This window comes from Strix aluco, chromosome 26 (assembly GCF_031877795.1).
Source record: "Strix aluco isolate bStrAlu1 chromosome 26, bStrAlu1.hap1, whole genome shotgun sequence".
Classification (NCBI taxonomy): Eukaryota; Metazoa; Chordata; class Aves; order Strigiformes; family Strigidae; genus Strix; species Strix aluco.
In genome coordinates, this window is record NC_133956.1 from 7,945,063 (window position 1) to 7,970,865 (window position 25,803).

General features: G+C 45.4%; 1 protein-coding gene across 10 annotated transcripts in view; it reads right to left on the reverse strand.

Moving 5' to 3' along the window:
* Window positions 1-287: 287 nt before the first annotated feature.
* EYA3 (EYA transcriptional coactivator and phosphatase 3) overlaps window positions 288-25,803 on the reverse strand; it is a 62,863-nt gene continuing 37,347 nt past the window's right edge. For 9 of the 10 annotated variants that reach the window (XM_074807248.1, XM_074807238.1, XM_074807239.1 and 6 more), the window contains 12 exons: window positions 21,655-21,792; window positions 16,969-17,051; window positions 15,314-15,497; window positions 12,549-12,688; window positions 10,678-10,761; window positions 10,092-10,181; window positions 7,802-7,860; window positions 6,740-6,900; window positions 5,059-5,173; window positions 4,505-4,626; window positions 4,131-4,231; window positions 288-3,316 (listed from right to left, as the gene is read on the reverse strand). In XM_074807248.1, coding sequence (XP_074663349.1) covers window positions 3,236-3,316; window positions 4,131-4,231; window positions 4,505-4,626; window positions 5,059-5,173; window positions 6,740-6,900; window positions 7,802-7,860; window positions 10,092-10,181; window positions 10,678-10,761; window positions 12,549-12,688; window positions 15,314-15,497; window positions 16,969-17,051; window positions 21,655-21,792 — 1,358 coding nt within the window. In that variant the 3' untranslated portion in view covers window positions 288-3,235. The remainder of the gene's footprint in view (window positions 3,317-4,130; window positions 4,232-4,504; window positions 4,627-5,058; window positions 5,174-6,739; window positions 6,901-7,801; window positions 7,861-10,091; window positions 10,182-10,677; window positions 10,762-12,548; window positions 12,689-15,313; window positions 15,498-16,968; window positions 17,052-21,654; window positions 21,793-25,803) is intronic. The other variant, XM_074807244.1, reaches the window with a different exon arrangement.

Here is a 25,803-nt window from a genome sequence, read left to right on the forward strand (position 1 = left end):
ACATCTCCCCCAAATATTAGTGGATCAGGCGGTTTTTTAAAGCCTCCACAGCGGGGGTGAAGCTGGAGGGGAGGCCGGCAGCACCCAGCGGGGCTCAGCGGCCGTGCCCCGGGCCAGCGGGCCGGCTGTTGTTCAGGCCTTTGGGGTTGTCATCAGTTCAGCTACAGCCAGGACAGGGGTAACGGGAGAGCACAGAAACAGAAAAAAGAGCAACGCTTGGACAGAAGTGGTGTTCCTGCCATGCAAGAGACAGGAAAAGTCTTAAATTCAGCCAGCAGAGGAAAAAATAAAATAGCCAGGTCAACCTTTATTAAACATAAACACAGAAATGTACCATCAACCTCCTATTATAAAAGTACTTTACATACATTCAAGGAAACATCGTATAAATATCAGTATGAAATGTCACTGGCTGCAAGAGTTCCACACTCAGCTAAAATTTTGCCAACATCTTAAAATTTCCTTAAAACATTTTAAACAAACACAAAGCAAAGCCAGCCAGCTGCCGGGCTGCTTGGTTCCTTGGGTCCAGCACTCGCTGTGAGTGCCTGGGCAAAACACATCCCACCTCCCAGCGCGGGCCAGCACAGCTCTCCCGCAAGCTGCTTTGGACGTCAGTGAAGCAAAGGGGCCGCTCAGCCACGCCGGGTGGTGGGAGGTTAAGGCACAGGTTTTAATCCCAAAGTTCAGCCAGCTGGAGTACGAGACGTGCTCCTAACAGGCTGTTTCAGAGGCTGGGACACCTCCCAAGCCCGCTTGCAGGAGACCTTTGGATGGGCTGGGGACCCGCAGAGATGTTCAGGATCCAGCACAGACTGTGACTGCACTAAGTCCTGATCTGGGAACGTTTCAGACCCTGGGAGCAATGGGGCTGTTTCTCAGCATGGCTGACTTCCTACCAGATCTGCTCCGGCTGACGCAGTACTGACACTTCACGGGGACCCCAGATGAACTGGACTCTCACGTGGCCCTGCAGCATCTCTCCCCGCTCTGCCCTGGGCCCAGGCTGCTGTAAAACGCCAGCACGCGCTACACGAGCCACCCCAGCTGGGTGGGAACACCCGGTAACACACCCGAGCTCTCCATCCTGTGGAGGCAGCCAGCAGGAGAACATCCCCCGTGGGCTCCTGCTTCCCTCCAAACCCGGCTGCTGAGCACTGCACAGCGCGTCCCCCTCGCCCCCTGGGCTCTGCTGCGAGCGGAGCGGCAGCTCTCAGCAGCCCAAAGTGAGCTGGGCAGTAACAGCCACAGCAGAAAGTGACTCCTCGGATTTTTCTAATGGGACAAGAGGTCACGTTGCTCGCAGGCAGCAGCTCTACACAGATGGCACGTTCCTGAAACAGAGTGTTCCTGGGGAACCACACAGACCCAGAGCATCGGCCTGAGGTCGGGGCACAAGGCCAACACCCAGCGTGGAGCTGGCAGGCAGGCAGACCACTCCTGACTCCTGTGACCACCTTGGAGAAAAAGAATCTCTGATTTTAATTTTTTGTTTTCTTAAAAGAAGCAAAATTGGAACCAGGAACATGTGAAACAGAGACTTGCGTGTCCAGTCCCTTTGCTCTGGGCATCCAAACCCCCTGCTCTAGCCACCTTCTCCACGGTGGGGACCAGAGCTGCCCCCAGGGCACAGCAGAGCCTGTGCTGAGCTGGCCCAGCAACCCTCCAGCACTGATGGAAATTATTCCTCGGTAATTAATGCCATGAAAAGAATGCAGCAATCCCATCACCTGCTTCTGTGGGCACAGGCTGAGCGGATCGGCGTCCCCCCTCAAGTGCCATGCTTACAGAGCACTCCCCCGCGCGCCCCGGACGCGTGACCCCCGGAGGAACCCAGCGATCTGGAGGGGTGTGGGGGCAGCTGTGACGTTCCGCTCGGCAGGAACAGCAGCCGTGGGGCTCAGCAGTCGTGTCCTCTGTGCACAAACCCCAGGCAACTGCTGATTTGGTGCCATCGGGGTACAGGGAGGAGGCAGATTCCACCAAACGCAGCCTGACCTGGCACAAAACCAGCACCCCACGCCAGCCCCCAGTCCTCAGCTGGCTATTTCAGGCCAGTGGTACTGCAGGTCACTGACTCCAGCCTTTTTTTTCTGAGATGGCAGCAGAAAAATCAGCGTAACCATCACTCCCAGGGCCAGTGTGCTCCAGGCTGCCAAGTCACAGTGTCTTAGAAAATTAAGTCCCTCTTAAGTCCCCCTTAAGTTTTGTTTCTAACTATGTAGTTAGGCTAATGTAAAGAAAAATACAGGAAAATTGAATCTGATTCTACTAAAAGGAACTAACTCTCACAAATGGCATCAGGAAAGCAGAGGTGAAGGTTAATAACCATACCTTTCTTTGTAACACTCATGAGGATTTAGTTCTCTCCAATTATTCCTAGTCCAGGTGAGGACTCTGTTCACATCGGAGCAGTCTGCCATAGCGTTGTGCTGTACCTAAGGTTCACAGGCAGGTTTGTATTCCTTTACAGGGAAAATCTGTGGGATCTACGGTCTGGGTCATGGATAGCTGGAATCCAATGATCTCCTGCTTGGTAACAGGGCTTGTGCACACATTGACTAGAAGCCACCGGGATCAACTCGGAACACCAACACTTTCCTCTGCAAGGAACCACGTATCCCAGAAACATTCCCTTGTCTTTCTATTTTCCAGTAATCCCATGTTGAGGAAATAACATAAGGACATTGTAATAAATTAACTGCTTTGAACACCCAGGGAAGGAAAGAGGACACATTTCACAGCAATAGAGGTATTTTTGACATTTTCATTAATATCTCCTATGGAAAAAACATAGCTCTTTTCGGCTTTACGAAACAAGGGAGGTTCAGCTCTGCCATCAGTATTCTTCTATAAAAATAAGGTTTTGTGTTTACTTGGGTTCTACAACTAAGCTGAATAGAAAGGAGAAGGCTCTTACAAATACTTCTGCTGTTGTATCACCCGCTCCCTCTGGAGACTACCTGCTAGAGGAATTCAGCTGGCTTCTGTAAGTCTCTTCTTCAGACAAGCTCTAGCTCTGCCGAGTCTAGTGCTTCCTTATAGGACACCTTTGTAGGTGGCAGGGCCTGTGCTCCTGAGGAAACGACCTGCTGTCATGTTCTACTGTACAGTTTGCATTAGGTATGTTTTCTTCATCAAGCTGAAAAGTGAGTCCCCGAATGTACGAAATTTCTGCCTCCGCAGTGATGGAGAGGGCTTGCAGGAGCTGCAGTGACGCCTTTGCTCCGACTTCTTACAGGAAGTCTAACTCGAGGGCTTGGTGAAGGGACACGAGGTCTGCGTGATTTGTGATCCTCCAGAAAGGCATGTTGTGCTGTGGCAGAGACACGACAAAGGCAGGTTTATGCAGGGGTTTTACACCCAGGGGCACCTGTAGGGTTGTGCAATACGGTGCTTCCGACAGCGCTGTCCGAGCACACCGTGCTCAGGAGGGACCTCAGGCGTGGCACACGGGTAAGCCCAGCTTATCTGCACGCCTGTTTATGACGGGCACTGACACGGACTATCAGCTGCTTTGCCTGCTCCCGATGGAAACCTCAGCGCTCGACTGAGCTGCTGCTTCTCCAGAAGAGCCTTTCCAGGGCTCCCAGGAACCTGCACAGATGACAACTCGGGCACCTGGCAGACAGTGTGAAGCCTGCAGAGGTGATGTCCTGACAGTAATCTGTGCACTTCACTGCCCTTAATTCGCATGACTGAACAACCTATTCAGGCCTGTCCAAACCAATCAAACTGTTTGCCCCTTGTCAGACTGATGGTAGATGCTGTGTATTGATCTGACTGCTGGCAACCGAGTCTTCACTCCCTCCGGGCTTCTGAAAAATTGCATTACCCTAACTGATAGCTGCATGCTATGATCAAGACATGCTACATCAAGATACTGTTTACAAGGACAATGTTATACGCAATCCTAAACAACAGTAGAACAGAAACTTTAAACCCCAAGAGCCAGAAAACTCCCTGTCTGAAAGCAGTGAAAGATCTCTTGCATCAAAGGCAAAGTTTCCCCCTGGCTGCCCCGGCCTGAAGAGTTCAGCCCTGGAAAAAGAGTCCCTGCAGATAAAGACTGCTGCAGTAACTGCCCTTTGCATCAACCCACACCCACCCCTGCAGAGTCAGAAACCCACCTGCTTCGCTGCAACCTCTTCGTCACGCCCATCTCCAATTACCACATAGGTGACTTTCTTCCCAAACCGTGACACGATCCTCTCAAAACAGCTCTCTTTACCTGTCAAAAAGACAATCCCACTGTAACGAGCCTTAGGCAGAGAGTGACAGAAGCCCGAACAGGTCCCTTCTTCCCAGTACAGAAACACATTCTCGTTTTACTGAGAAGGGGCTAACACCCAGCTCAGCTCATAGGCCAGAAGCCACCACTATTACATGGCCACCTGGATGTCAGCAGCCACAGGGGCTGTTCAGCTGCAGAAATTTTATTTCCAAAATTCCAGCTAATCCACAGCAGACGCCTCAGTGCCAGGTACTCAGCACAACCCCTTACCTATTTTTGTAGCACTATAAATATTTTCGATGGGAAACACCTCGCCCAATCCATACAGGAGAACTTTGGCAAGAGCTGGCACCAGTTGGGTGGTTGTGATCAGGATGTTCACACAGTTTTTTCTGAAAGAAGAAAAACACTTGTAAAAGCACATCGACAGCCAGTGGCGCCGAGGGCTACTCTGGGCAGCTTGCTCAGCTTTCCAAAGTCCCATGTGCTTTGTTGTCCTGCTTTCAAGAGGCTTTTTAGGCCAAGATTTTGATTTGTGGTTTTTGTCTGTTTGCTTTTCATTTCAAACAGAAATTCTCTGGCAGAAATGCAGTTTTGCAAGCACAGTCCTATTATGGGGACCTTCCTAACAACAGATGTTCCAGCAGAAAAATCCTAACGGGTGCTCAGAGGTGGAGTTCCTGCACTCATTCACTTTGCTTCCCAGTACCTGTGACTAACAGCACTGGTATTATATATGGACACTGCTGCAACACAGCACCGCAAGCACATCTCAGTGAGAGAAAGGGCTGAGAAAGCAATACACACATTTCCAGTTTCCATACCTGGACTGTATGAGCAGCAGGGACTTTAATGCAGTTTCCAGCCAGGAATCCGTTAGCACTTCTATATCAGTCCTTAGTCGCTGCAGAGCTTCCCTCCTCTGCGGACTAAGAAGGCCTGGAAGGCAAGCAACACGAGTTTTCTCAGCCGAGTTGGCAAGTCTAACACAGAGAGAGCCATCACTCAATTCAACAGCTGCCTGTTCTGCAGTAAATAACACGGTATGAAGGCATCTGAAAGCTGAGACTGTCTCGAGGCAATGGGAGAAACCAGCTGCCAGTGACAGAGATGAGCCCAGACACGTGACTGACTGTGGGCAACTGGGTAGATACTGTTCTCTGATTATTTCAAATCATTTCTCAGGATAAATGCAACAAAATGCATTTCTCTTGCACAAAGCACTCACAGCAGTTAGGTGTTGTCTGAGACCACAGAGAGCAGGGGAAGGAACTCCTGCAGTCACCCTTTTGGACTTCCTACTTCCCAAGGACCCTTTCCACTTTAATCCTTTCTAGATATCTTTTTTAACTGCCTTTTTTTTTTTTAAATCCCCATATTTTTTATCCCTTTTAGATATAATTTTCTCAAAACATCCAGTTTTGAATTAAAAGCAGCCAGAAATGGAGCCCATACACTCAAACCTGCTCCCATCAGTAAATACAACAAGGAGCACCTTGAGTCTGAACCTCTCTCCCCCCAGCTTCCAGCCGTGACGTACAAACCCCCCACCTCACTCCAGCCCTGAACTACACCAGTCCTCTGACAGTGAGGCCGCCCACTGTGGGCTGTGCTGGCAACTGTTTTACCATGTGGCTTTAGACAAGTCCCAAAAAACTTTGCATCCAAGTTTCCCACATGCAAAATATGGAATAATGATCTGACCCCTACCAGAAATAAGGTAATTGCAGCATGCTGAAATGCAGACTTACACTGATAGATTTTTAAGGCTCAAAGTTATAGTTTTGAACACCTGTTTTTTAGCAAATGCATCTGAGAAAACTTTCTATCATGTTTTTTTTGCATAGACAAAGGGTACCCAAACCCACAACCCAGCAGGCCAAGTCACCCTGCCAGGTGAGCTGCTCCAGCAGCACCCCCTTCCCAGGGATGTCAATGCCAAGATTCAGACTAAACGGAAAATTTATCTACGTTTGGTATCTGGTTTGCATCATTATTACTACTTTGGAAGGGAAACAAAACTTGAAGATTTTAAGTGACTTTGTGGACAGATGGTAGAGATGTCAAGTCAGACTATGAGCACAACAGCCAAAAGGGTGAACGCTGCATTTCTTGACAATGGCATGATAAAAGACACATTTTGTGAAGACACAAGTGAAAACACAAGTGAAGACACTTGTGAAGACACAGCATGATATGTAAGTCATTTAGGCCCTTTCTAAGCAGTGACAGGCATCCTTTCATACAAAATTAGCAAAGGGACACTGTTTGCACCAAAATTATCTCTTGGATCCAGGACTGACCAGCCATCCCCATCTATATAACTCAGAGGCTGCATGGCACGCCATTCCGTTTTGGAAGATGTACCCTCTTAGATTCCATGGAGATTTGATCCCATTTAGCACTAGGAGAATGTTACTTTTCATGTCCAAACATTCAGGAAAGGAAAAGTTCTGAGGAAGGATGGAGACTGGCACCATAAACCCTGTTTAGGTGAACACTCACCTTCAACATTGGTTTTGTATTTGTCGTAGATCTCTCGTACCCTGCGGTAGCGGAAGGCCAGTTTTCTCATCCAGTCCAGTTTACCCTGGACCTCAACTGAGGGGCTGCGACTTGCGTTACTTCCTGAGCCACTGAAGCCATCCGTGAAGAAATTGTAGTTGCTATTTCAGAAAAGCAGATCTGTTACACGTGCCACAGCAGCAAAATCTCTGTAGCTTTTCTGGCAGGGTTGCAGCCTTCAGCTCTGACAGCAGCTAGAAAACACCAGAGGGGAACTCTGCACAGCCACCACTGCACCCCAACAGCAGAGACCGACTCCTGTGGGCAACATACTCTGATACCCAACTACATTTGCTGCTGGTTCTGAACTGTTGTACTCAAATGTATTGATTCAACAATTCTTTCAAACCCTCTGCTACAAAACCTTCTTTTGCTCTTTGACCACTCACTCCTCGCCGATACAGAGTATCCTCCCCACTAACCCCTTTCTCAGCCTGCAGTGATAAACCCCAGCATAGTATCTTCCAAACATGACATCTGCGTCTTTGTATCACAGCTGGAGCTCCACAAAGAGAAGAGCTGCTCTACCAGCTCATGACTGCAAGCAGGTCTTGCTTCACCACTTTCCCCGTATTTCTTTCTCCCTGACAGACAGGCACTTCTCAGACCTTCCCATGAGCCAGGTCAGCTCACTAATGCAGCAGAAAACTTACCCTCGCCCCACCTGACTGTGCACAACCAACTCACACAGGGATGCAAACCATAGGGAGACCTTCACAGGTCCAGATCATGAAGTCTGGAGTGTTTGTTCTCCATTCATCACATGACATTGAGCACACAGGCAACATTCAACAGCGGACAATATAATTCACACTATAATTCCAAAAATCTCAATGTTTTGTAGGTCTTCAAAGAAATACCACCCAGCAAACAAACACTATTTGCCAAATTTCCTCCCCTGCTCAATGCTAACCTCCATCCCATAACCCCATTTGGGTTTGAAGTGTTGACAAAAACCAGATTACATCAGCTATACATGTCATGCATTCATCAATACACCACCTTAAATCTTGGCCATTGTCATCAGATGCCATGTCTTCTATGTGGACCTGGTCACACTCCTGTTTAAGAAAAAAATAAAGTCACACTGTTGTGCTCCAGGAATATACTGAAATTTGCAGACTAAAAAAAGTGTGATATAAAACAATGCCCTCAGGTTTCCCAACAGCAACAAGCCATGCCACACTGCCTCCACAAAGCTACACACAGCTTCCTTTAGCTTTGCCTGCCAGTACTAGGTTTTACTTCTCAGCACCTACAGATCCTTGCCAAGACTGGGATTTGAAGTACCAGAAAAGTCTGAAAAAATCATGTTTCTGTGACATTTTGAGTTGTCTGCAAAAAAGGAACTCTGACACTCACTAAACAGGTTGGACTCAAAGCTCACTTTTTGTCAGTTCACAAAAGCAAACAAACAAAACCCCAAAACCACATTATCTGCTCAAGTATTGGTATTACATTTCTCAAACACGATGGTCGATTCCGTTACAGGAGAGCCACAGCACAAACCCCGAGTGAAAGAAACATCAGCATGGTGGCACTGCCAAGATTCTGGTGCTTAGCACAGCCCAGCTAACCCAGAGATAAACTGCAAATACCTTAGGACAGGAAACGAGTTTTCCCCATTTCAAGAACTTCCCACTGCTGCTACTAACCAACACTACAGCAGTAAGTGTTGTTGTTGATCATAAAGTTAACATACCAGTGATTACCTTTCCGGCACAAGAGACTGTATTTGATGTGTTCTGGGTTTTGTTTGTTTGTTTGTTTTGTTTCTTCTTCTGGGGCAGGGAGGTAACTGTCATTACCACCTTTGCAAAGTTCACAGCTGCAAGTTGTCACAGCCACAAATGAAAACTTCATCTAAGTTTCTATTTGCATCAACAAAACCATCTCATTTTCCCATGATGTGCATCAGTGGTGCACCTACAATTAACTGTACACTACTCATATTCAGCCTTCCTAAGCTTTAACCTAGTCCTGTAAATTCTGCAAATTAAGTCCGGGAGTCCGTATTTGTGGACTCATATCAAAGAAGAGTGATGCTTGGGGGGCTGGAGCACCCCCCTGTGAGGACAGGCTGAGAGAGTTGGGGGGGTTCAGCTGGAGAAGAGAAGGCTCCGGGGAGACCTTAGAGCGGCCTCCCAGGACTTAAAGGGGCTACAGGAAAGGGGGGAGGGACTCTTGATCAGGGGGTGTAGGGATAGGGCAAGGGGTAAGAGTTTTAAACTGAAAGAGGGCAGATTTAGATTAGATGTAAGGAAGAAATTCTTCCCTGTGAGGGTGGTGAGACCCTGGCACAGGTTGCCCAGAGAAGCTGTGGCTGCCCCCTCCCTGGAAGGGTTCAAGGCCAGGTTGGACGGGGCTTTGGGCAACCTGGGCTAGTGGAAGGTGTCTCTGCCCATGGCAGGGGGTTGGCACTAGGTGATCTTTAAGGTCCCTTTCAACCCAAACCATTCTATGATTCTGTGATAAGACATGAGTCAGGTAATTTGCTATTTCCAACCATTTAATTCCAGATTCTGGCATTCCTCACACCTTTCTGAATAGGTTGCATTACTGTATCCATTACTATCTGACAGGATTTCACAGCACAGCATAGAGCATTGCCATGATGAAAGCAAAGATTTATATTCAACTTCTGTGGAATTGGTGCCGAACAGTGAGATGTATTTAATACTGCACGTGAAAGAGGACAGGAGCTGATCAGAAGTCCATGAGGCAGCATGGGAATGGGGGAGCAGCAGAGACAGCTTGCAAGAACAAAAACCAGAGGGTGCTGTGGGACCTCCAGGGTTACAGCATGCCTGTCTGTGGAAGGGTGTCCTTCACAGTTGTTACACGGCCAGTGTAACCTACGGAGGCACTGGCTGAGCTGCACAAGTTGTATTCTGCCCTTGGCTTAGTTAAAGCCCCTTTCATTCTCAAGGTCACCTTTTTCCCCACATCTCTGGTCTCCATTTCAAAAGCGGATCAGTGAAAGCGAAGTGTTTACCAGTCCAGAATGCAAACATAAGACAAAGCAGACATCACTCTTTTTATTTATACAGGTTCAAGTAGAAACCCATCAGAGAGCTAAGAGAGCTCACGGCACTAGAAGTCTGCAGAATGCCTGTCTCAGATAAAAGAGTACACCTCTTCGATTTGCTTGTGCTTAGAACCACTTCAGATTTGCAGGCTGTCATGTTTCAGCATTAACTGGCTCTGAAGCACAACAGCCCTCACCAACAGTGCAGTGTAATTCTAACTAGGAAATGTGGAGTTTTGCCTTTCAAAAACGTTTGCCATGTACCTCCAAGTCATTGAAAAACAAGTGAGTGTCAGCTACTTCAAAAATCATCTCCTCCATGGACAGACCTGAGCCAATCACTAGAGTTGGATCCTGGCAAAACAAAAAGAGAAAATGCAAATTCACAGTGGTTACAGGCAGAAGTAAATAGTGATAAATCAGTTACATTGCACAGTTTCCACTGTATATCAAGCCTGATGCAATTCTATCTGCATTCAACGGTGTGAACTACAACTTTCCTAAGATTTTAAATAACTCAACTGAAAAAAAATCTCAACCACATTCTGGTAATACACTGACCCAAAATGTAACCAAACACTTCAGTACAGCATAGCAGAGACTGATGCATTCTCAGGGGCAACACAGACAAGACTTTTATTGTTAAAAGGGAAGTGTTTGTGATGTCCATATCCCAGCTCTGTATAAAGCCAAATTTAGTGTTCTTTCCCCATCCCAAACTGCCAACAACTTAAAAACATCACCTTATATATTTAAAACAAAGTATCACTTTCTATTCCTTTTCCAAAGATTAACATTTAATTCTGCAGGACAGATAACAGTTTTTCTTCTAAAGAAAAGACACTATTACCTTGCCATATTTTTGAGCATAAGACCCTGTGAGAAGTGAATGGAAGATTATGATGGTTTCATCCAGGTCCCAGAGAAACACTCGCTGCACAGAGAATAAAAGCAGGTTAGAGTTGAGATATTCCAAACACTGAGCTAAGTGTTTGGAAAAGGAGAAAGGAGCAAATTTTAGGGTTCATTTTGTGGTTAGTTGCAGTATGCTCTTAACAGATATGAACAACAGTATCCATCTTACAGGCTGAACACATTATTAAACTCTTTCAGTTACTGCAGTGGAGTTTATATACTGCTACAGTGCAACTACACACTCAGAGTAAGGCTCTCTTGGACAAACTATTTCAAAAGTTTCTCTTACTTTTATAGTTATAAAACCAAAAACTTAAAGAGTGCTAATGAACTTTAGAGCCCTGCTTAGGGTAGAAGTTTACAGTCTGTGATCTGGAGAGCATCAGGTAAATGACCTTGGGGTTTATCACAGACACCTCTGTAACGATAAATAAGGAGGACTGGCTGCCATGAGGAATAGCAGAGTTTCAGTACAGAAGGACTTTGATATACTTGACAAGTGGGCCAACAGAAACTAGAAGAATTTCAATAACTGCAGATTCTGCATGTGGGGTAGAATAACCCCTCATATTGGTCTGGGCTGGAAGGAGCTGGAGGGGACAGTGGACACCAGACACAGCATGAGCCAGCAGCACACTCTTCCTGTGGGTAAGATGAACTGTGTACTGGGGAACACCCAGAGTGCCTAGCTGATAGAAGGAAGGTGCTGACTCACCCTACTTGGCACTGGGAAGGTCACCCCAGATTGCATCCCCATGTTCCAGAGGTGTGTGAGGTAACTAGAGAGCAGCCAGCAAAAGGCTGGGATGGTCAGCAGCCTAGAGGAGAGGCTGTGATGGTTCATCTCAGCAAAGAAGAGACTAAGGGTGATCTAACAGCAGACCACAGAAAGGGAACAGCAAAGATGATGAAGACAAGTTCTTTTCACTAGTGGCAGATGGAAGATTGCCGTGGAAAAATAAGGGGAAATTTGCAGCTTGGGAGATTCCAGTTGGAGACAAAACCTCCTTCGCCAGGTGGATATGGTGGTCCTGGGACAGATCACTAGACAGGCACAGGATCTCCAACCGTGGAGGTTCTCAAGACTCAGCTAGACAAAGCCATGGTTCTAGTGCTGAGGACAGCCCTGCTCTGAGCAGGAGGCTGTACTAGAGACATCCAGGTGTCTCCTCTGTTGACACCACTATGATTCCAAGGGACATGTAAGTGATGCTTGTCAAGGACCATGGAAGAACTCATTCGGGCCAGTTCTCAGATAACATGGGCCATGGGAATTTCCCAGATAATCTCTTAGTACGGGAATTTCCCAGATAATCTCTTAGTACATGAAAGACATGGACCTGTTGGAGCAGGTCCAGAGGAGGGCCACAAAATGATTCGAAGGGTGGAACACCTCTCCTGTGAGGAAAGGCTGAGAGAGTTGGGGTTGTTCAGTCTGGAGAAGAGAAGGCTCCAGGGAGACCTTACTCCGGCCTTTCAATACTTAAAGGGGGCCTATAAGAAAGATGGAGACAGACTTTTTAGTAGGGCCTGTTGAGATAGGACAAGGGGTGGACAGGGGCTGTTGGACAGGACAAGGAAAGAGGTGGTAGATGCCCCATCCCTGGAAACACTCAAGGTCAGGTTGGACAGGGCCCTGCTCATTGCAGGGGGTTGGACTAGATGGCCTTTAAAGGTCCCTTCCAACCCAAACCATTCTGTGATTCCCTTCCATTTCCATGGAGATAGGACGAAAGAAAGAGAGGAGCACTTTTACCAACACACTATTCTGCAATACTACCTGTAGAAAACAAGATTACTATTTACCTCCAGTTCACTGTCCTGTGAGGAGGAGGTATCTGCTTTCCTCTTCCCCCTGTTCTTCCCAGGGATGTTTTTTCTTGCCTGCTCATCTAACTCTTTACTTGCTGTTGCTCTTGATAATGAAGGACTTGTGGATGCATCTCCTAGAAGAAAGAAATCACATAGCTCTCACCCCCTCATGTCTCAGAACAAATGCCATCATAAAGCTTGTAGAATTTGGCCACAAACCTCCTCTGCAAAAGGTAAGACGCTATCTTTATTGATGCAGTAGTAGTTGAACCCTTATTAAAACATAAAACATGATTTCTTTGTCCCATTGTTTCAAAACAGCTCTGTCTCCTCAACTCGGTCCACCAGGACTGAGCTACTTGCTGCATCCTGCCTGCAGCAGAAAGCCAACCTCCTTAAGGCCTGTAACCCCTCAGCTCTCTCACTACTCTGGAACTGTTTTTAACTCAATAGTTTCTTTTAATACTTCTTGAGAGAGCACCAGAAACCCCCGGGCTGGAATGAGTGCACAAAGACAAGCATTTAACGATGCTTCTCCCTCCCAGATTTCTTGGACTAGTCAAAGGCCTTTTGAGCCAAGTATCACTATACAATGCACGCTGCTTCCACCTCCCCGTACACTACTCACTTCTGTGCCACTGTGAGCCTTTGACCAACAGCTACACAACAGCCAGCGCACAGAGTTATCTGGAGTGTGTTAATCACACACAAATCCACAACGTGCTAATGCGAACCAGACATACTTAGACTACAGCTCCATTGGCCTATCCAAGAATTAGTAAAGAATAACAGGGATGATCTTGGCCCTGGAGACACAGACTTGGCCACGCACCATGGCCATGGCTGACAGAGATACATTATGGAGCCTATTCTGCTACTGTAAGAACACCCCTCCCACGGAAAAAGTAAAGAACCACCATAAAAAAAAAAATTTAAAGAAAGAATCAATGCTTTGATGTGCAGAACATTACGACCGTGATGGAAGATACTCTCTGAATCCTTTAGTAACAGTTCAGGCCGAAGAGTTAACATCCCAGACGTCTGCCTAACTAGTTCAGAAATAGGACCAGAACTGTAGTGGGAATGCAGAGGGCACAGGGGACTTGAAAGAGCTTGAATTCAGTCCGGGTCTTGAAGACGAGACATTGTAATTCCTACAAAAATTCATGCAAACTGGTGAACCTGAAGAATTCCTGAGTTAAGAAAATGGCACTGAAAACACTAACAACTGGGCCATTCCCTGTTCAGTGCCTTGAAATAACAACTCAATTCCTTAGGTTCTCAACACCAAATAAGAACAAATTCTCATGGGTAAATCTGCTGTTGCTCACCCCAAATAGAGGGCAACTGCTTCCTGCAAGAGGGAGAGTGCCTGAAGCACCATGCTGCTTGATTTACATCACGGCATGGTGTTTGCCATCCCCTGTCTGTAGCATCCTGTAAGGTAAAGGTGAGAGAGGTCTGGAACTCCACTGAGTTCAAGACTATCAATTTGTATGCTTTGCTCCCTGGCAGCTACCCATCCCTGCTTTCAGGTTGCTTGAATGAGTTTGAGGCCTTGGCAGAGCTCAGGTACTACTGATGGACTCGGGGAAGATGGAGAAGGCAAAATACTGCTAAGGCAATCACTCACCACCTCCCACAAGCAGGCTGATGCCCGGCCGATCTCCGAGCAAGAGCCACCTTGGAAGCTAAACCCCACCCAACCCTTCTTCCTCTACTTCAGTTTCTATCACTGAACATGCCATTATAAAGTATGGGAAATCCCTTTAGTCGGCTCAGGTCAGCTGTCCCAGCTGTGTCACCTTCTTGTCCACCCCCAGCCTGCTTGCTGGTGGGGTATGGAGGGGAAAAAGCCTTGATGCTGTACAAGCATTGTTCAGCAGTAACCAAAACCCTGGTGTGTTATCAACACTGCTTTAGCCATGAATCCAAACCACATAAAACTATGCTGCTATGAAGAAAGTTAACTCCATCCTGGCCACACCCAGGGCACCAACAAAAATGAACGGAATCTGTATTTTTCTTTTCCAGCTACCAATCTGCAACAAGCAGCAGATTTCAATTTAAAACTGTTCAACAGCACAGGAAGAATCTTGTAACTCCTTGCGTAAGACTCCAGAAGCATTAAGGCTTTGCTCTTGTCCTTGTCAAGTTTAGAAAGCTGTATTTTTGGTGAGGAAATTTTAGTCAACACCACTGCGGTTGGTGTGTGACATGGCATTAGTGGAAAAGGCCAGCCAATGTTGTGACTTCTACAGAATAGTCAATTAAATCTTTTCAATCCACTTTCCACATCACTTCTCTTACCAGCTAAAATCTCCTCCCCCTGACAAGTACCAGGTAACTGAATACCTGGCTGCAGGAAGGAAAGAGCTAGCAGGAGCTACTGAGATGGATACCATCAACTGCCCTAAGTGAACACCCAGCCCGACACATGACAGAATCAACAGTCCCCAGGGAGCTGCTGTTGGCAACTCTTCAAGTCACCCCTGGAATTCCTCTCCCTAGGGCTTTCGGAGCACGTGGTAGGTGTCTCCTGAATCGCAGCAGGGTACGACTTCCAATACATAAGCTTGGCTGGCTCACCATAACACTCCGCACACCAGTGAGACCAGTCTGACAAGGGAAAGCAGATGTCCTGTCCAGGCCAGTACACAAAGGTGCTGCAATTACATTTTGGAAAAAGGTTTTCCCCATGTGTGCACACTGTACTGTTTATCACAGGTATTTCTGTTTGTTAAAGATCCAACCCTTACCGGAGGAATGTCTCTGCACTGTCCGCGTAGGCACCATGGCATTTGGTTTCTCGGCTGGGTACGTGGCTGTTGCTAACGCAGTGCTCTCCGTGTTGCTGTCTGCTGGTGTTACAACTCCAAAGCCAGAACTCGGGTAACACGTCTGGTACTGACTTTGGCCAAGGATCGTGTACGTAGGATACTCCTGTTAGAGGAAAGGATTAGTTATGATAGGATGCTTCTTTCAGAAAACACTAGATATTAAGACTTTTATGCTAGAATACGCCCGTCAAAGAGGAAGCCCAGCAAAAGCACAGTCTGGCTTTACACTATTTCTTTCTGCACATGCAAGGGTTGAGAGCTCTGACTTCCCAACAGCCCGCTGCACAGGCAGGTTCTGCAGACAGGAGACCAGCAATCACAGGGCCATTCTTCTGCCTCCAGTTTCTTCAAAAATTAATTATGAATGATGTGACAGTAACAGGGAGTACTGAGTGGATGCCAAGGCATCCTTTGTCTACAAGTACTCTGGAATTTGTGGTTTTGTCTTGCATTTCACTTTCTGATACCAGATGTACTGACAGTGACAGAAAGTGGTCTTGGCACTGGCTGAGGATGCCATCCCAGCCATGAGAGCTACAGGATAAACTGCCTTTACTCATGGCCTGACTTCAGCAAGCAATTATTTTGCATGCTGTGATGACAGGTATCCATTTATGAAGACTATGTACTCATTTAGGAGGAGATTACTGAGCACCTGAAGCTGTGCTTGAGGATTTTAATTTCTGCTACTGATAGTAAAGAAAGCAGCCACCCCAAATGGCACGTCACACTCTTCTGGCACACTCTGCACTCCTGATTCCCTCAAAGAGCAACCTGGATTTGCGAACCAGGTACCGTGGTTTGCACTACTGAAAGAAAATCTTTTTTTTCCCTTACAGCTCCAAGGAAGTTTATGGTAATGAAAGAAGTTTAAAAGGCAATAGCATAAGCATACAAGGATTTTTATGCATGCATTGCATTTTCCACGCTTCCTATATTCTCCTTCTGCAAAACGGTGACATTGAAGGGTTCCTCTGTATATCTAAATATTCAGAATGGCACTGACAGTGCTGTGTACTACCCACAGCAGGTCACAGGCAGGGGGAAGGGCCCTGTGCTAGCTGCAAGGCTCTCTGACTTTGTTTTGTTCTAGCACCATCAGAATGCATCTCCTACTTTACTGGGGCTTTTTTTCGTTTGTTTTGTTTGTGTACAACCTCTTTTCCTCCTTGCTGAGGGAGAACAAAGGCATTCAATTCAGAAAAAACAATAATTATAGTCCTCCCTGTAGGTTTGGTTCTCAAAATAGTTCTGTAATTTCTCCTCCACTGTCTCTCTTGCAGAGATCTCAATAGCCCGTTTAAGATTCACCACACGGCCTGCAGACAATGAAACAGCTTTGAACAGATGAAGTGAGTTTGTTGCAAAGGCCAAAGGGAAAAGCATCACGGTCAAAGAGATAGCAAGAGTAATTTTGCTGACTTAAGAGTTACATACTGAGCCCTATAACTCTAACACCCACTGTGCTCCATTTTAAGTGATACAAATATTTAGCTTTCCTTTGTTAGCTTTGAGTAACGTGTTAAACAACGGTGAAGGAGATGCTGCACATAAATATAACAAGGAAGTTTTACCTGTGAGATGCTGGCTACTGCTGACGTGGAAATATTAACAACAGTTGAGGATGTAGAGACAGGACTGGCATTGGTAGTTGATGCTGTAAAATTAAGAATTACTGCATTAAATGCTTCTAGAAAAGCACAAGAGACGAGACCAATCCAAATTGTGAAATAAGTACTTACTAGCTTATGTGTAAGCATTTGTGCTTCCAGCAGCACTCTGTTTGTAAAGCCAAAAAAGAGTTGGGGTGTATTTTGAAACCAGTCACATTTCAGCTGGGCTTACAGGGAAGGAGAGGTACCATATCTTTAAAAACAGTACTTTCAAATGTTTCAGAAACCTTTCCTTCCATGCCTGCTAAGCAACTGGAGTATAAGTGAAATGGTTTCAGGTCTTTACTAAAAGTTTTGAGAAGGCAACAATCACAGTCTGATGTTCAATTGGTAGCAGCTGAAAATTAATCAGAATAAATCAGTAAAATGGATATGTGTTTAAATCAGCTCTGATAAAAAATATTATTTTTGCATTGGACTTAGCATATTTAGTCTAATTAGATCAAAAAATTTAAGGAAACGGTAAAAACATTTCAAATAGTATAAAAAGGGTGCTTCCTACTGGAGAAAGCCAACATATTTCCCCATATGCCTGTGAGACTACAACTGGGTTTTGGATGAGACTTTCTGAAATAGTTTGTCAACAGCTTGCAGGCCAAATTATTAGAGACGTGTAGTTGTTAGTATGAATTTTAAGATGTTTAATAGCCTTCATGTCACTGCACTCGGTTCTTCCAAAACACAGAAGAGGCTGCTAGAGCAGCCTGGGAACACCAGTCATTTAGCAGATTTTGTGGTTTTACAGCCACAGGGCCACTCCATTAAACATTACTTCCCATGGGGTTTTGGGACCCTCAAGGATTAGTGAAAACAAATAATGAAATCAGCATGAACAAGATCAGGATGTACTAAACCAGGTGCCACAAAGAAGTATTTTCTTTTGCTAAACCTTCTTTCTCTGCACACAACTAAAACCAAAAATCACTTTTAGATGCTTATAAAAAGAATTGCAGATATCCCCAGCATCTACTTTACCACCAGTCTGAGAAAAGCCCTCACTTTCTGCAAATAGTACCCATGTGGAATTCACCCCAAGACTGAAGAACTCAAGCTTCTGAAGGTTCCAGTCCTTCTACCCCAGGGAATCAGACCCCACCATGAACTCTTAATCAATGTACGTTGTGTTATGGCAAGCACAGATACTACCTGGTGAACAGCTCCTGGAAAGAGGATTGGATCCAAAATATGCCTCAAAAAAGATGAAAAACAAAAGAAATATATCTTAAAAGAGGTGTAGAAATACATAGTATTTACAAGAGGTGAGAAATGTGAAGGGTGGCATCTCTGTGGAAGCAGAAACAAAGGTTTAGTAATTAGCCCCTGGGAATCGCCACACAGATAGGAGCAGCAGTGTTCAAAAACAGATGGGAGAGAACTTTGGGGGGAGAACATTTAGAAGAAGGAAAAAGGGCTGCACTGAAACAGCAGTAATGGTAATGAAGATAGTCAAGTACCTACAGTACTACCTACAGTAGCTATGCAGCTGCTGGAAGCACAGCTGTGAGAGTAAGGTACCCATCACAGATACTCCTCATAAGCAGCTGCTAGAGAACAGGGGTTAGTTTCCAAATAAAACTCCTTGCAACAAGTTACAGAAACGATCAAGGCTGCTATTCCTTTAAGAAAATGTCACTTCCTAGGGCACTGAGAAGAGCAGCTCGCTGGAAAAGATCCTTGCTAATGCAGAACAAACCTGCCGTGAAGCCAGAGGAGATGAACTATCCAGAAGACAGATCATTTTACCACCTCTCTCAAGATTAGCACGGAGAGCAAACAGAAAGCAACTCTCGTCTGTAGTGCTCTGAAGAGGCTGCTCCTCCACTGAGATAGATAACAGAAGTTAAGAAATCATAGAAAAAAGATTCCAAGTGCTGGGATTCTGGTAAAAACACAGATACCCTCACATGAACTTCATTGCTTATCTTAACTCTGGTCTCCTTCCAACATTTTTTAAATTACCCTTTATCTACACAGTGCTACAAATCAGATCTTTACAAACAGCTCCCACTACACAGATTAACAAATTCTTTCTGCGCTGTGGGTCAGTTGTTTTTAACTGTGCATGGGCCAAAAACATGCAAAAATGTTTTGCACAGATGTGTCAAAAGGGACCACTTCACGGCCTCAGGTTTAAAAGACCAGCAAACACAAGTACTCCTTGAAGCTGCCGTGGCTCTTTTTTCTCTTCTCCTTTCTCCTCCACTTCCAGACCTCATATCCCTATCTCCCCTGCTTTATTCATCCCATTTGGTTTTGCTTCAGTCGCTTTCAAAGATGTTTCAACCTGCTTCATGTGCTGGCGAAGGGAAATTGCAATTAATGGATTTTATGTTTCACTTGGCTGCTTTGCTCTCACAGGGAAGGAAGAGGTGAGGCAAGAGGCAGCTGTTCCTCCCACGTCGCTCCCAGTGCTTCCAAGCACCTCTGCGACGTACCCCCATGGCTGTAGCTCAGGTGAGTGCAAAAAGCAAAATTCAGTCACTAAGTGCATCTGACCATTTAGCAGGGTTCAACTATCACATTACTTCAGTCCAGCATCTGCAGACTAAACCATACCCATGGCACTGAGATACACCTCTGGTGGGACAGCAGCACGGTACAACTGTGTATCACCCTACTACGGTGGCTGGAGAGAAAAGAGAGATTTTCAAGAGATTAGTAATAAAGCAACTTTATCCATCCTTCCAGCTCCTGCTCTCCACCACCTCCCTTGCACCAGCCAAGTACTGACCTGACCCCTCAGCAGGCTGCTTGATATTTTGATGAAAAGGAAATGTAGCAAATCTGAAAAGGGAAGAGTTTCCTGCCAGCTTGCAAGAAGTTTTTCAAAGAAGTGATAGCATTTACATAATTCGGGTGACTTTTTCACACTTTCAAAGAGCAGCCTGCAGGGAAACTCTCCTCCAATCACACATTCTCACAGCAGCACGGATCAAACAGTTTAAAGTCCTCCTGCAGAGCAAGGCCTGACGGTGGCTCTGTCACCTCACCGATCCCCAGGGACTCACATGCTCCCCATGGTACAGCGGTCTTGTTGTGCAGAACCATTTCTGACACCTGGCAATTAAAGCTGGTGCTGTAAAACACTATAATTCATTCTGCTGGTGGGAGTACCCAGAGAAGAGTTATGTTTGAAGGAAGGTAGTATTTCCAGTGTTGTATTGCTCATGGTATGAATGTGAGAAGTAAATTAAGGATAAACATTACACTGGGCCTTTTATTGTCACAACGATGCAAGCTGAGCAAGTACCATGACATACCACATGGCCTTCCTATCAATGAAAGATATGCTAAAACCCACTTATGGCTAATTTTAAGACTTCTACTCCTTTACTTGGCACTCATTAGACCACATCTGGATATGGCATTCAGTCGGGGGCCTCAAACACAAGAAATATGTTGATAAAATTCAGTGGGTCTGGCAAAGAGCCACCAAAACAGTCAGGCAGCTGGAGCATGGGCCCTGCAAGAGACAGCTGGGGGGAGTGGGACCATCCAGCCTGGAGAAGAGATGGCTTTGGGGGACCTGACAGCACCCTGCTGGTACCTGCATGGAGGTTATCAAGAAGACAGAGCCAGGCTCTTTTTGCAGGTGCACAGCAGGAGGAGAGAAATGGTCACAACGTGAAAGAGGAGATGCTCTAAGTTGACAAAAGAAAAAAAAGTTTCACCATGATGACAGTCAGGTACTGGAATGGGTGAAATCTCCATCCTCGGAGGTTTTTGAGACCCAACTGGATAAAGCCCTGAGCAACCTGGTTCTGAATTCAGTGTTAACTCTTCTTTGAGCAGGAGGCTGAACTAAAGATCTCCTGAAGTCCCTGAATTATTCTATGGAAATATCACACAAGAAATAGATTAAGAAATCCTGAAATGCTTTTTAAAAAACTACAGAGAAAGAGACAAATTTTCACAATTCATGACCCAAACATCAATGACAAAAATCCAGCCTAAAAAAAAAAATAATCAATTTGCATATATTTGCCACAAGCAACAATATTCCATTATTCATCTAACTGGCACATTTACTCCTAAAAATCGCTTTGGAAGCTGGTGAAATTCAACATCTGGCTTCTTAGATGTGGCACTTCCAGCAGTTGGAGTATTTGTAGGCTAGTTCTATACTGAGAAATTCACTTTCTAGCACATCTACCAACCTGGGGGTGTGTGCGTACAACTGATGAGCCATCTACCTCCAGAAGTAATTTTAAATTTTTTTTTTTTTTTTAAAATCCAATGTCAGTCAGCTTATTTCCTGACATCAAGCTAAAGACCACCAACAAAGAGCTTGAGCTGCAAGAGCATTCCCAGTAAAGGCATGCAAGAACACAACATTTAGTCTCCTCTCCCCTTCCCCTTTGCTCTTCACCCTGTTAAGTCCATCAGCATGGCACCAACAAGCCAGCCTGGTGCATACAGAGCTAGGTAGCAAATACAAAACCAAACACATACACACACACAAAGAGAGAAGAGGCAAAGTATAAAGAAGCATGCACAAACCAAGAACAAACGTGCAAGCCTCTCTATTTGTGGTATCTGGACTCAATTAGGTGGAGAGAGATGCAGATAAAAACCATGCCAAGTTACCTTCAATGGAATAAGAATAATGTGCTGGGCTGGGCTGGCTTGTGGTTAACCCTGTAGTGCAGGTAAGAACACTGTGCTGACTTGTAGATGGAGTCTGAATTAAACCACTTTCAGGTTTCATACCTGGCCACAGTGCACCTGAATCAGATAAATTGGACCAGTTACAAACAAATATGCTGGGACCAAACAGCATGCTGCTACCTCAGATTAAGATTTTTGCTTGTCACAAAAGCAAGTAACAAATCACACATGGAAAATGTTTAATTTCTGCAATGGTAAGTGCTGACTGTCAGGCATGGATTAGAGCTGCTGACAAAACTGGCTGAAAAAGAGAAAATTAAGAACACCAACAAGACCAATTTCCAAAGCTTTCAACTAAAAATCTGTTAGTGTCACAGTAAGATTCACTGTCAGGTAGGTATAAAGGAACTGCTAATCCCTCTGATGTTTGGGCTGAGTCCACAGCACTGCAAATGACCTCAGCTATTACAGAGGGCGCTGAAGTTGTATCCATTAAGGTCAAGGTCAACACTTCCACTACTTCACTGGGCTTTGGCTTGAGTGTTTTAAAAAAAGCCACAAGTCAGCGATTTTCAGAGACTGACAACAGTGAATACAGAGCTCAAAAAAAGGGAAAAAAAAATCTAAACATTTCTTCTAGATTTCCTGCCATTCAGGAAAGCATTTGTAACAACATTGGGCAAAGCAGAGAGACAGCAAACGACTGTAATTCATCTGTACAAGGCACACATAAGCAGTGTGGTTTCAGCTCAGGTGCCATGTTAAGCTCTAGGCTGCTGCACTGACAGGGTGCAAACAGCATCGGACTGAAGTAGCTCAGGTCAGGCCTGGCTCTTCAGGGCTCTTCAGGCTTTTGTCTAAGTGTTTCCAGACCTACAGCCAAAGTCAAAGGCATTTCTCCCTGGCCTCGGTTAGAAAGCAGGAATCAGTTGAGCAGATCTACTTAAAAACAAGCAGGAGTGTGCAAAGCAAAGGGACAAAGGATGTTGGGAGCTAGACACAAAGTTCAGGGCCAGCAGAAAGACCACCCTCCTTCTTAAACCCCACAAAAACAGTTCCAAGGCTGCAAAAGCCACCTGCAGCCTTTCACCCCTCTAGCAGGACAAGCCACGGGCTACGAGCTCGAAGTCTCTTACCCAGAAGACACGGGAGACTCTCCAGAGCTGGACAAGAGCAGCAACTTCAAAAGCTCGCTCCATGCTGCAGCTCTGTCAGAATTAAATTCTGCAACAGCTCTTCGATTTATTTACATACCTGATCTTAAAGTGTTACCTATGAGTCAGATTAAGTCATTCACCTATCTGTACAGCCACATCAGGATTTTGATTCTTCAACTCTCAAGTTGCATCTTCATTACTGTCTCAAACCATTAGAACCATGATAATTAGCAAACAAAAGGGAAAGACTGATTTAAGGAAGATTGTAGCTACATTGCAGAAACTCCAGAGTAAAACGTATGGGAAACAGATCCTCTAAGGAGAGTGGGAGTTGCTGTATTTGTTTAGTCTGCAAAGGGAGTGCCACAATCTTCAAATAGTTGAGTAGTTTTTAGAGGGGACAGTAACCAACGGTTCCATACAGTGCAAGATGGACAAGGAGCAGACAGCAACATAATGAGACAGTCACAGGACACACAGAAGTGCCTAGTAACTGTGACAATGAAACACAAACCAACTCTGGACGCTGTAGGATAATTATCACATGAGGAGTGTAACACCAGGTCAGACACACACATCAGAGGTGTTGGCAGGGTTGGCTGGATGCAAGTGCAGGAGCTGACTCGGGTCACGTGTTAAGGCACCTTTCAGCCCCTGCTTTCCATGACTCTTTGGGTATCTCTCAGTATATCCCATATCTTTGTATGTCTCTCAGTGTGGACATGTTCTGTTTTCCACACAGCAAGGCGCACTCTTGGCCTGACGGCATGTGTCCTTCCCTCTCGTTCTGCAAGACAGCATTTATAAACTAGCACAGCCTCAAGGATGACAGAGACGAAGCTGGGCAAGGGGAAACGAGACCCCTCCATGTCCAACAGCAGCACTGCAGCTGGGGCAGGAGAATGTCACAGGACACATCTGTGTACATGGAAAGGCCCCACCAGGATAGCCCATCAATTGCAGGTTTTTCCTGAGTTAATGTAAACCATCACATCCACAGTGTTTCTAACACCAACTTACAGACACACATATGCCGCTTGTATGTTGCTACTCTTATTTTAATGCTTCTTTAAGAAAATCTCTCCAGACCACAAGTATGTTCCATGCAGAACAATGCACCAAACACCATCAAAAAAGTATTACAGCACAAGGAGGGGTGACAAATTGGCAAGACCAGAGGTCACCTCTTCTCTGAAAGCAGCATCCTGACCTGAGTGATCTCTAGACTATGCTTGTGTTTGTGAGCTTGTTTGAATTTCAGACTTAAAATACATCTGCTTTGTTCCAGTTACATGAAAACATCCATGATGCCTTCTTTTTGGCACAGAAACAAATACACAGTAGAAAGTCATGCAAACCTCTGGAACAGGCCCTTCGATGCTGGTAAAACATCTGACCAATCTGGCCAAGTCCTCACCTGCTCAGTGGAGATTTTGTGAGTGGAAGCAATTTGTAGAATTTCCTCTGCACTGTGCATGTTCAGTCCTCTACCCTCCACCTGTCCACCACACCATGCAAGGTCCATCTTCTCAGTATGATCAAGCAGGTACCACTCCAGTATGATTTCCATTACTGGAAATACAGCTTTTAACATCTTCTTAACACTTAAATTCAGACTAAAAATTTAGGTATTTAATAATAGACCTCAAAATCCATACCAAGGCATTTCAATAACTGATCACATATCAGAAGATGTTTAACTGACAAAAGTTCCTATGAAGTCAACAGAAAATGCTGATCTCTTGACTAGGTCTTCAGAGAATTTCTACTGTTACATTCAGAATATAACACTGAAGCAGTTAAGCACCCCCAAATTCCAGAACCTTTGTATTAAAAAAACCCAAACATCCCTCCCCCCCCCAATACCTCACACACACACAAAAACTAACAAAAACCACTACATCCTCCCTCCCCTCAAAAATGTTAGAAGTTGAAAACACCTTTTTAAACATCTTGGCCTAACACTTCAAGGGAGCATTCCACATATTTACACATATTTGCCTTAAAAAAAACCCAACACGTGACACAGTAAAACACCTAAGAACATACAAAGCAGCCTCAGAGCACCATCCACAATAAACATCAAATAAATGAAGTAAAGGAAACCACCAGCCACTGTTCAGATATAGCAAAAACCAGTGCAACAAGGCACTGAAACCAAAGTGCAGGCACCCAGGGACGAGAAGTACGTCCCAGCAACCGTAACATGGGGTCACGCATGGTTTGTAGGTAACAGACCGTTGTGACAACACCTACTACAACCAGACAAAAAGACAAGGAACAGTGTTTAGAGAGATAGTAGACAAACTGCACTGGCAACTGAAGACTTGAGTATGGACACAGCATCAGACTTCTCCGCACTGCTTCAGCTTTCCAGGGAAAAGCTCTCCTGGAGGAATGACGGGAGCTCAGAAAACACGATGGGCAGAAACCTTCAGCTCCCCAGGACATGTAACACAGAGTCAACTAATTCCTCGTCCAACTAGAAATCCTGAGACATGACAGGTGGTGGGGAGGGTCCATTGTTTCTAAAACTCTCTGCAATAGCAGTCATAATCGAACCTTACTGCCAGGGGCTGAACTAGAAATGCAGAAGCAGCAAATACCAACAGCCACCCAAATGACCCTACTCTCCTGAAGAGCCCTGAGTCACTAATAAAACAGCCCAACACTTACACCCTGCAAAGCTTATGGTATGGTTACTTTATGGTATTCAAGGGATCAGTCAGAACAACGTATCTCAGCATCAATACAGGGCAAATGAGATTTGGGAGATCAAACCCTTGCATCCCAGATACTATGAAACCATTACTTTCTTCCTCAGGACCCCTCAACCACAAGAAAATTACTTTTCATGAATCCCAGGTGTATATATATGAAAAAAAAAGAAAGAAAGGCATGTAGATTCATTTTACATATTGACCTTTCTCATAACAATTTGTGCCATATTACTTTAAACAGTATTAGTAAT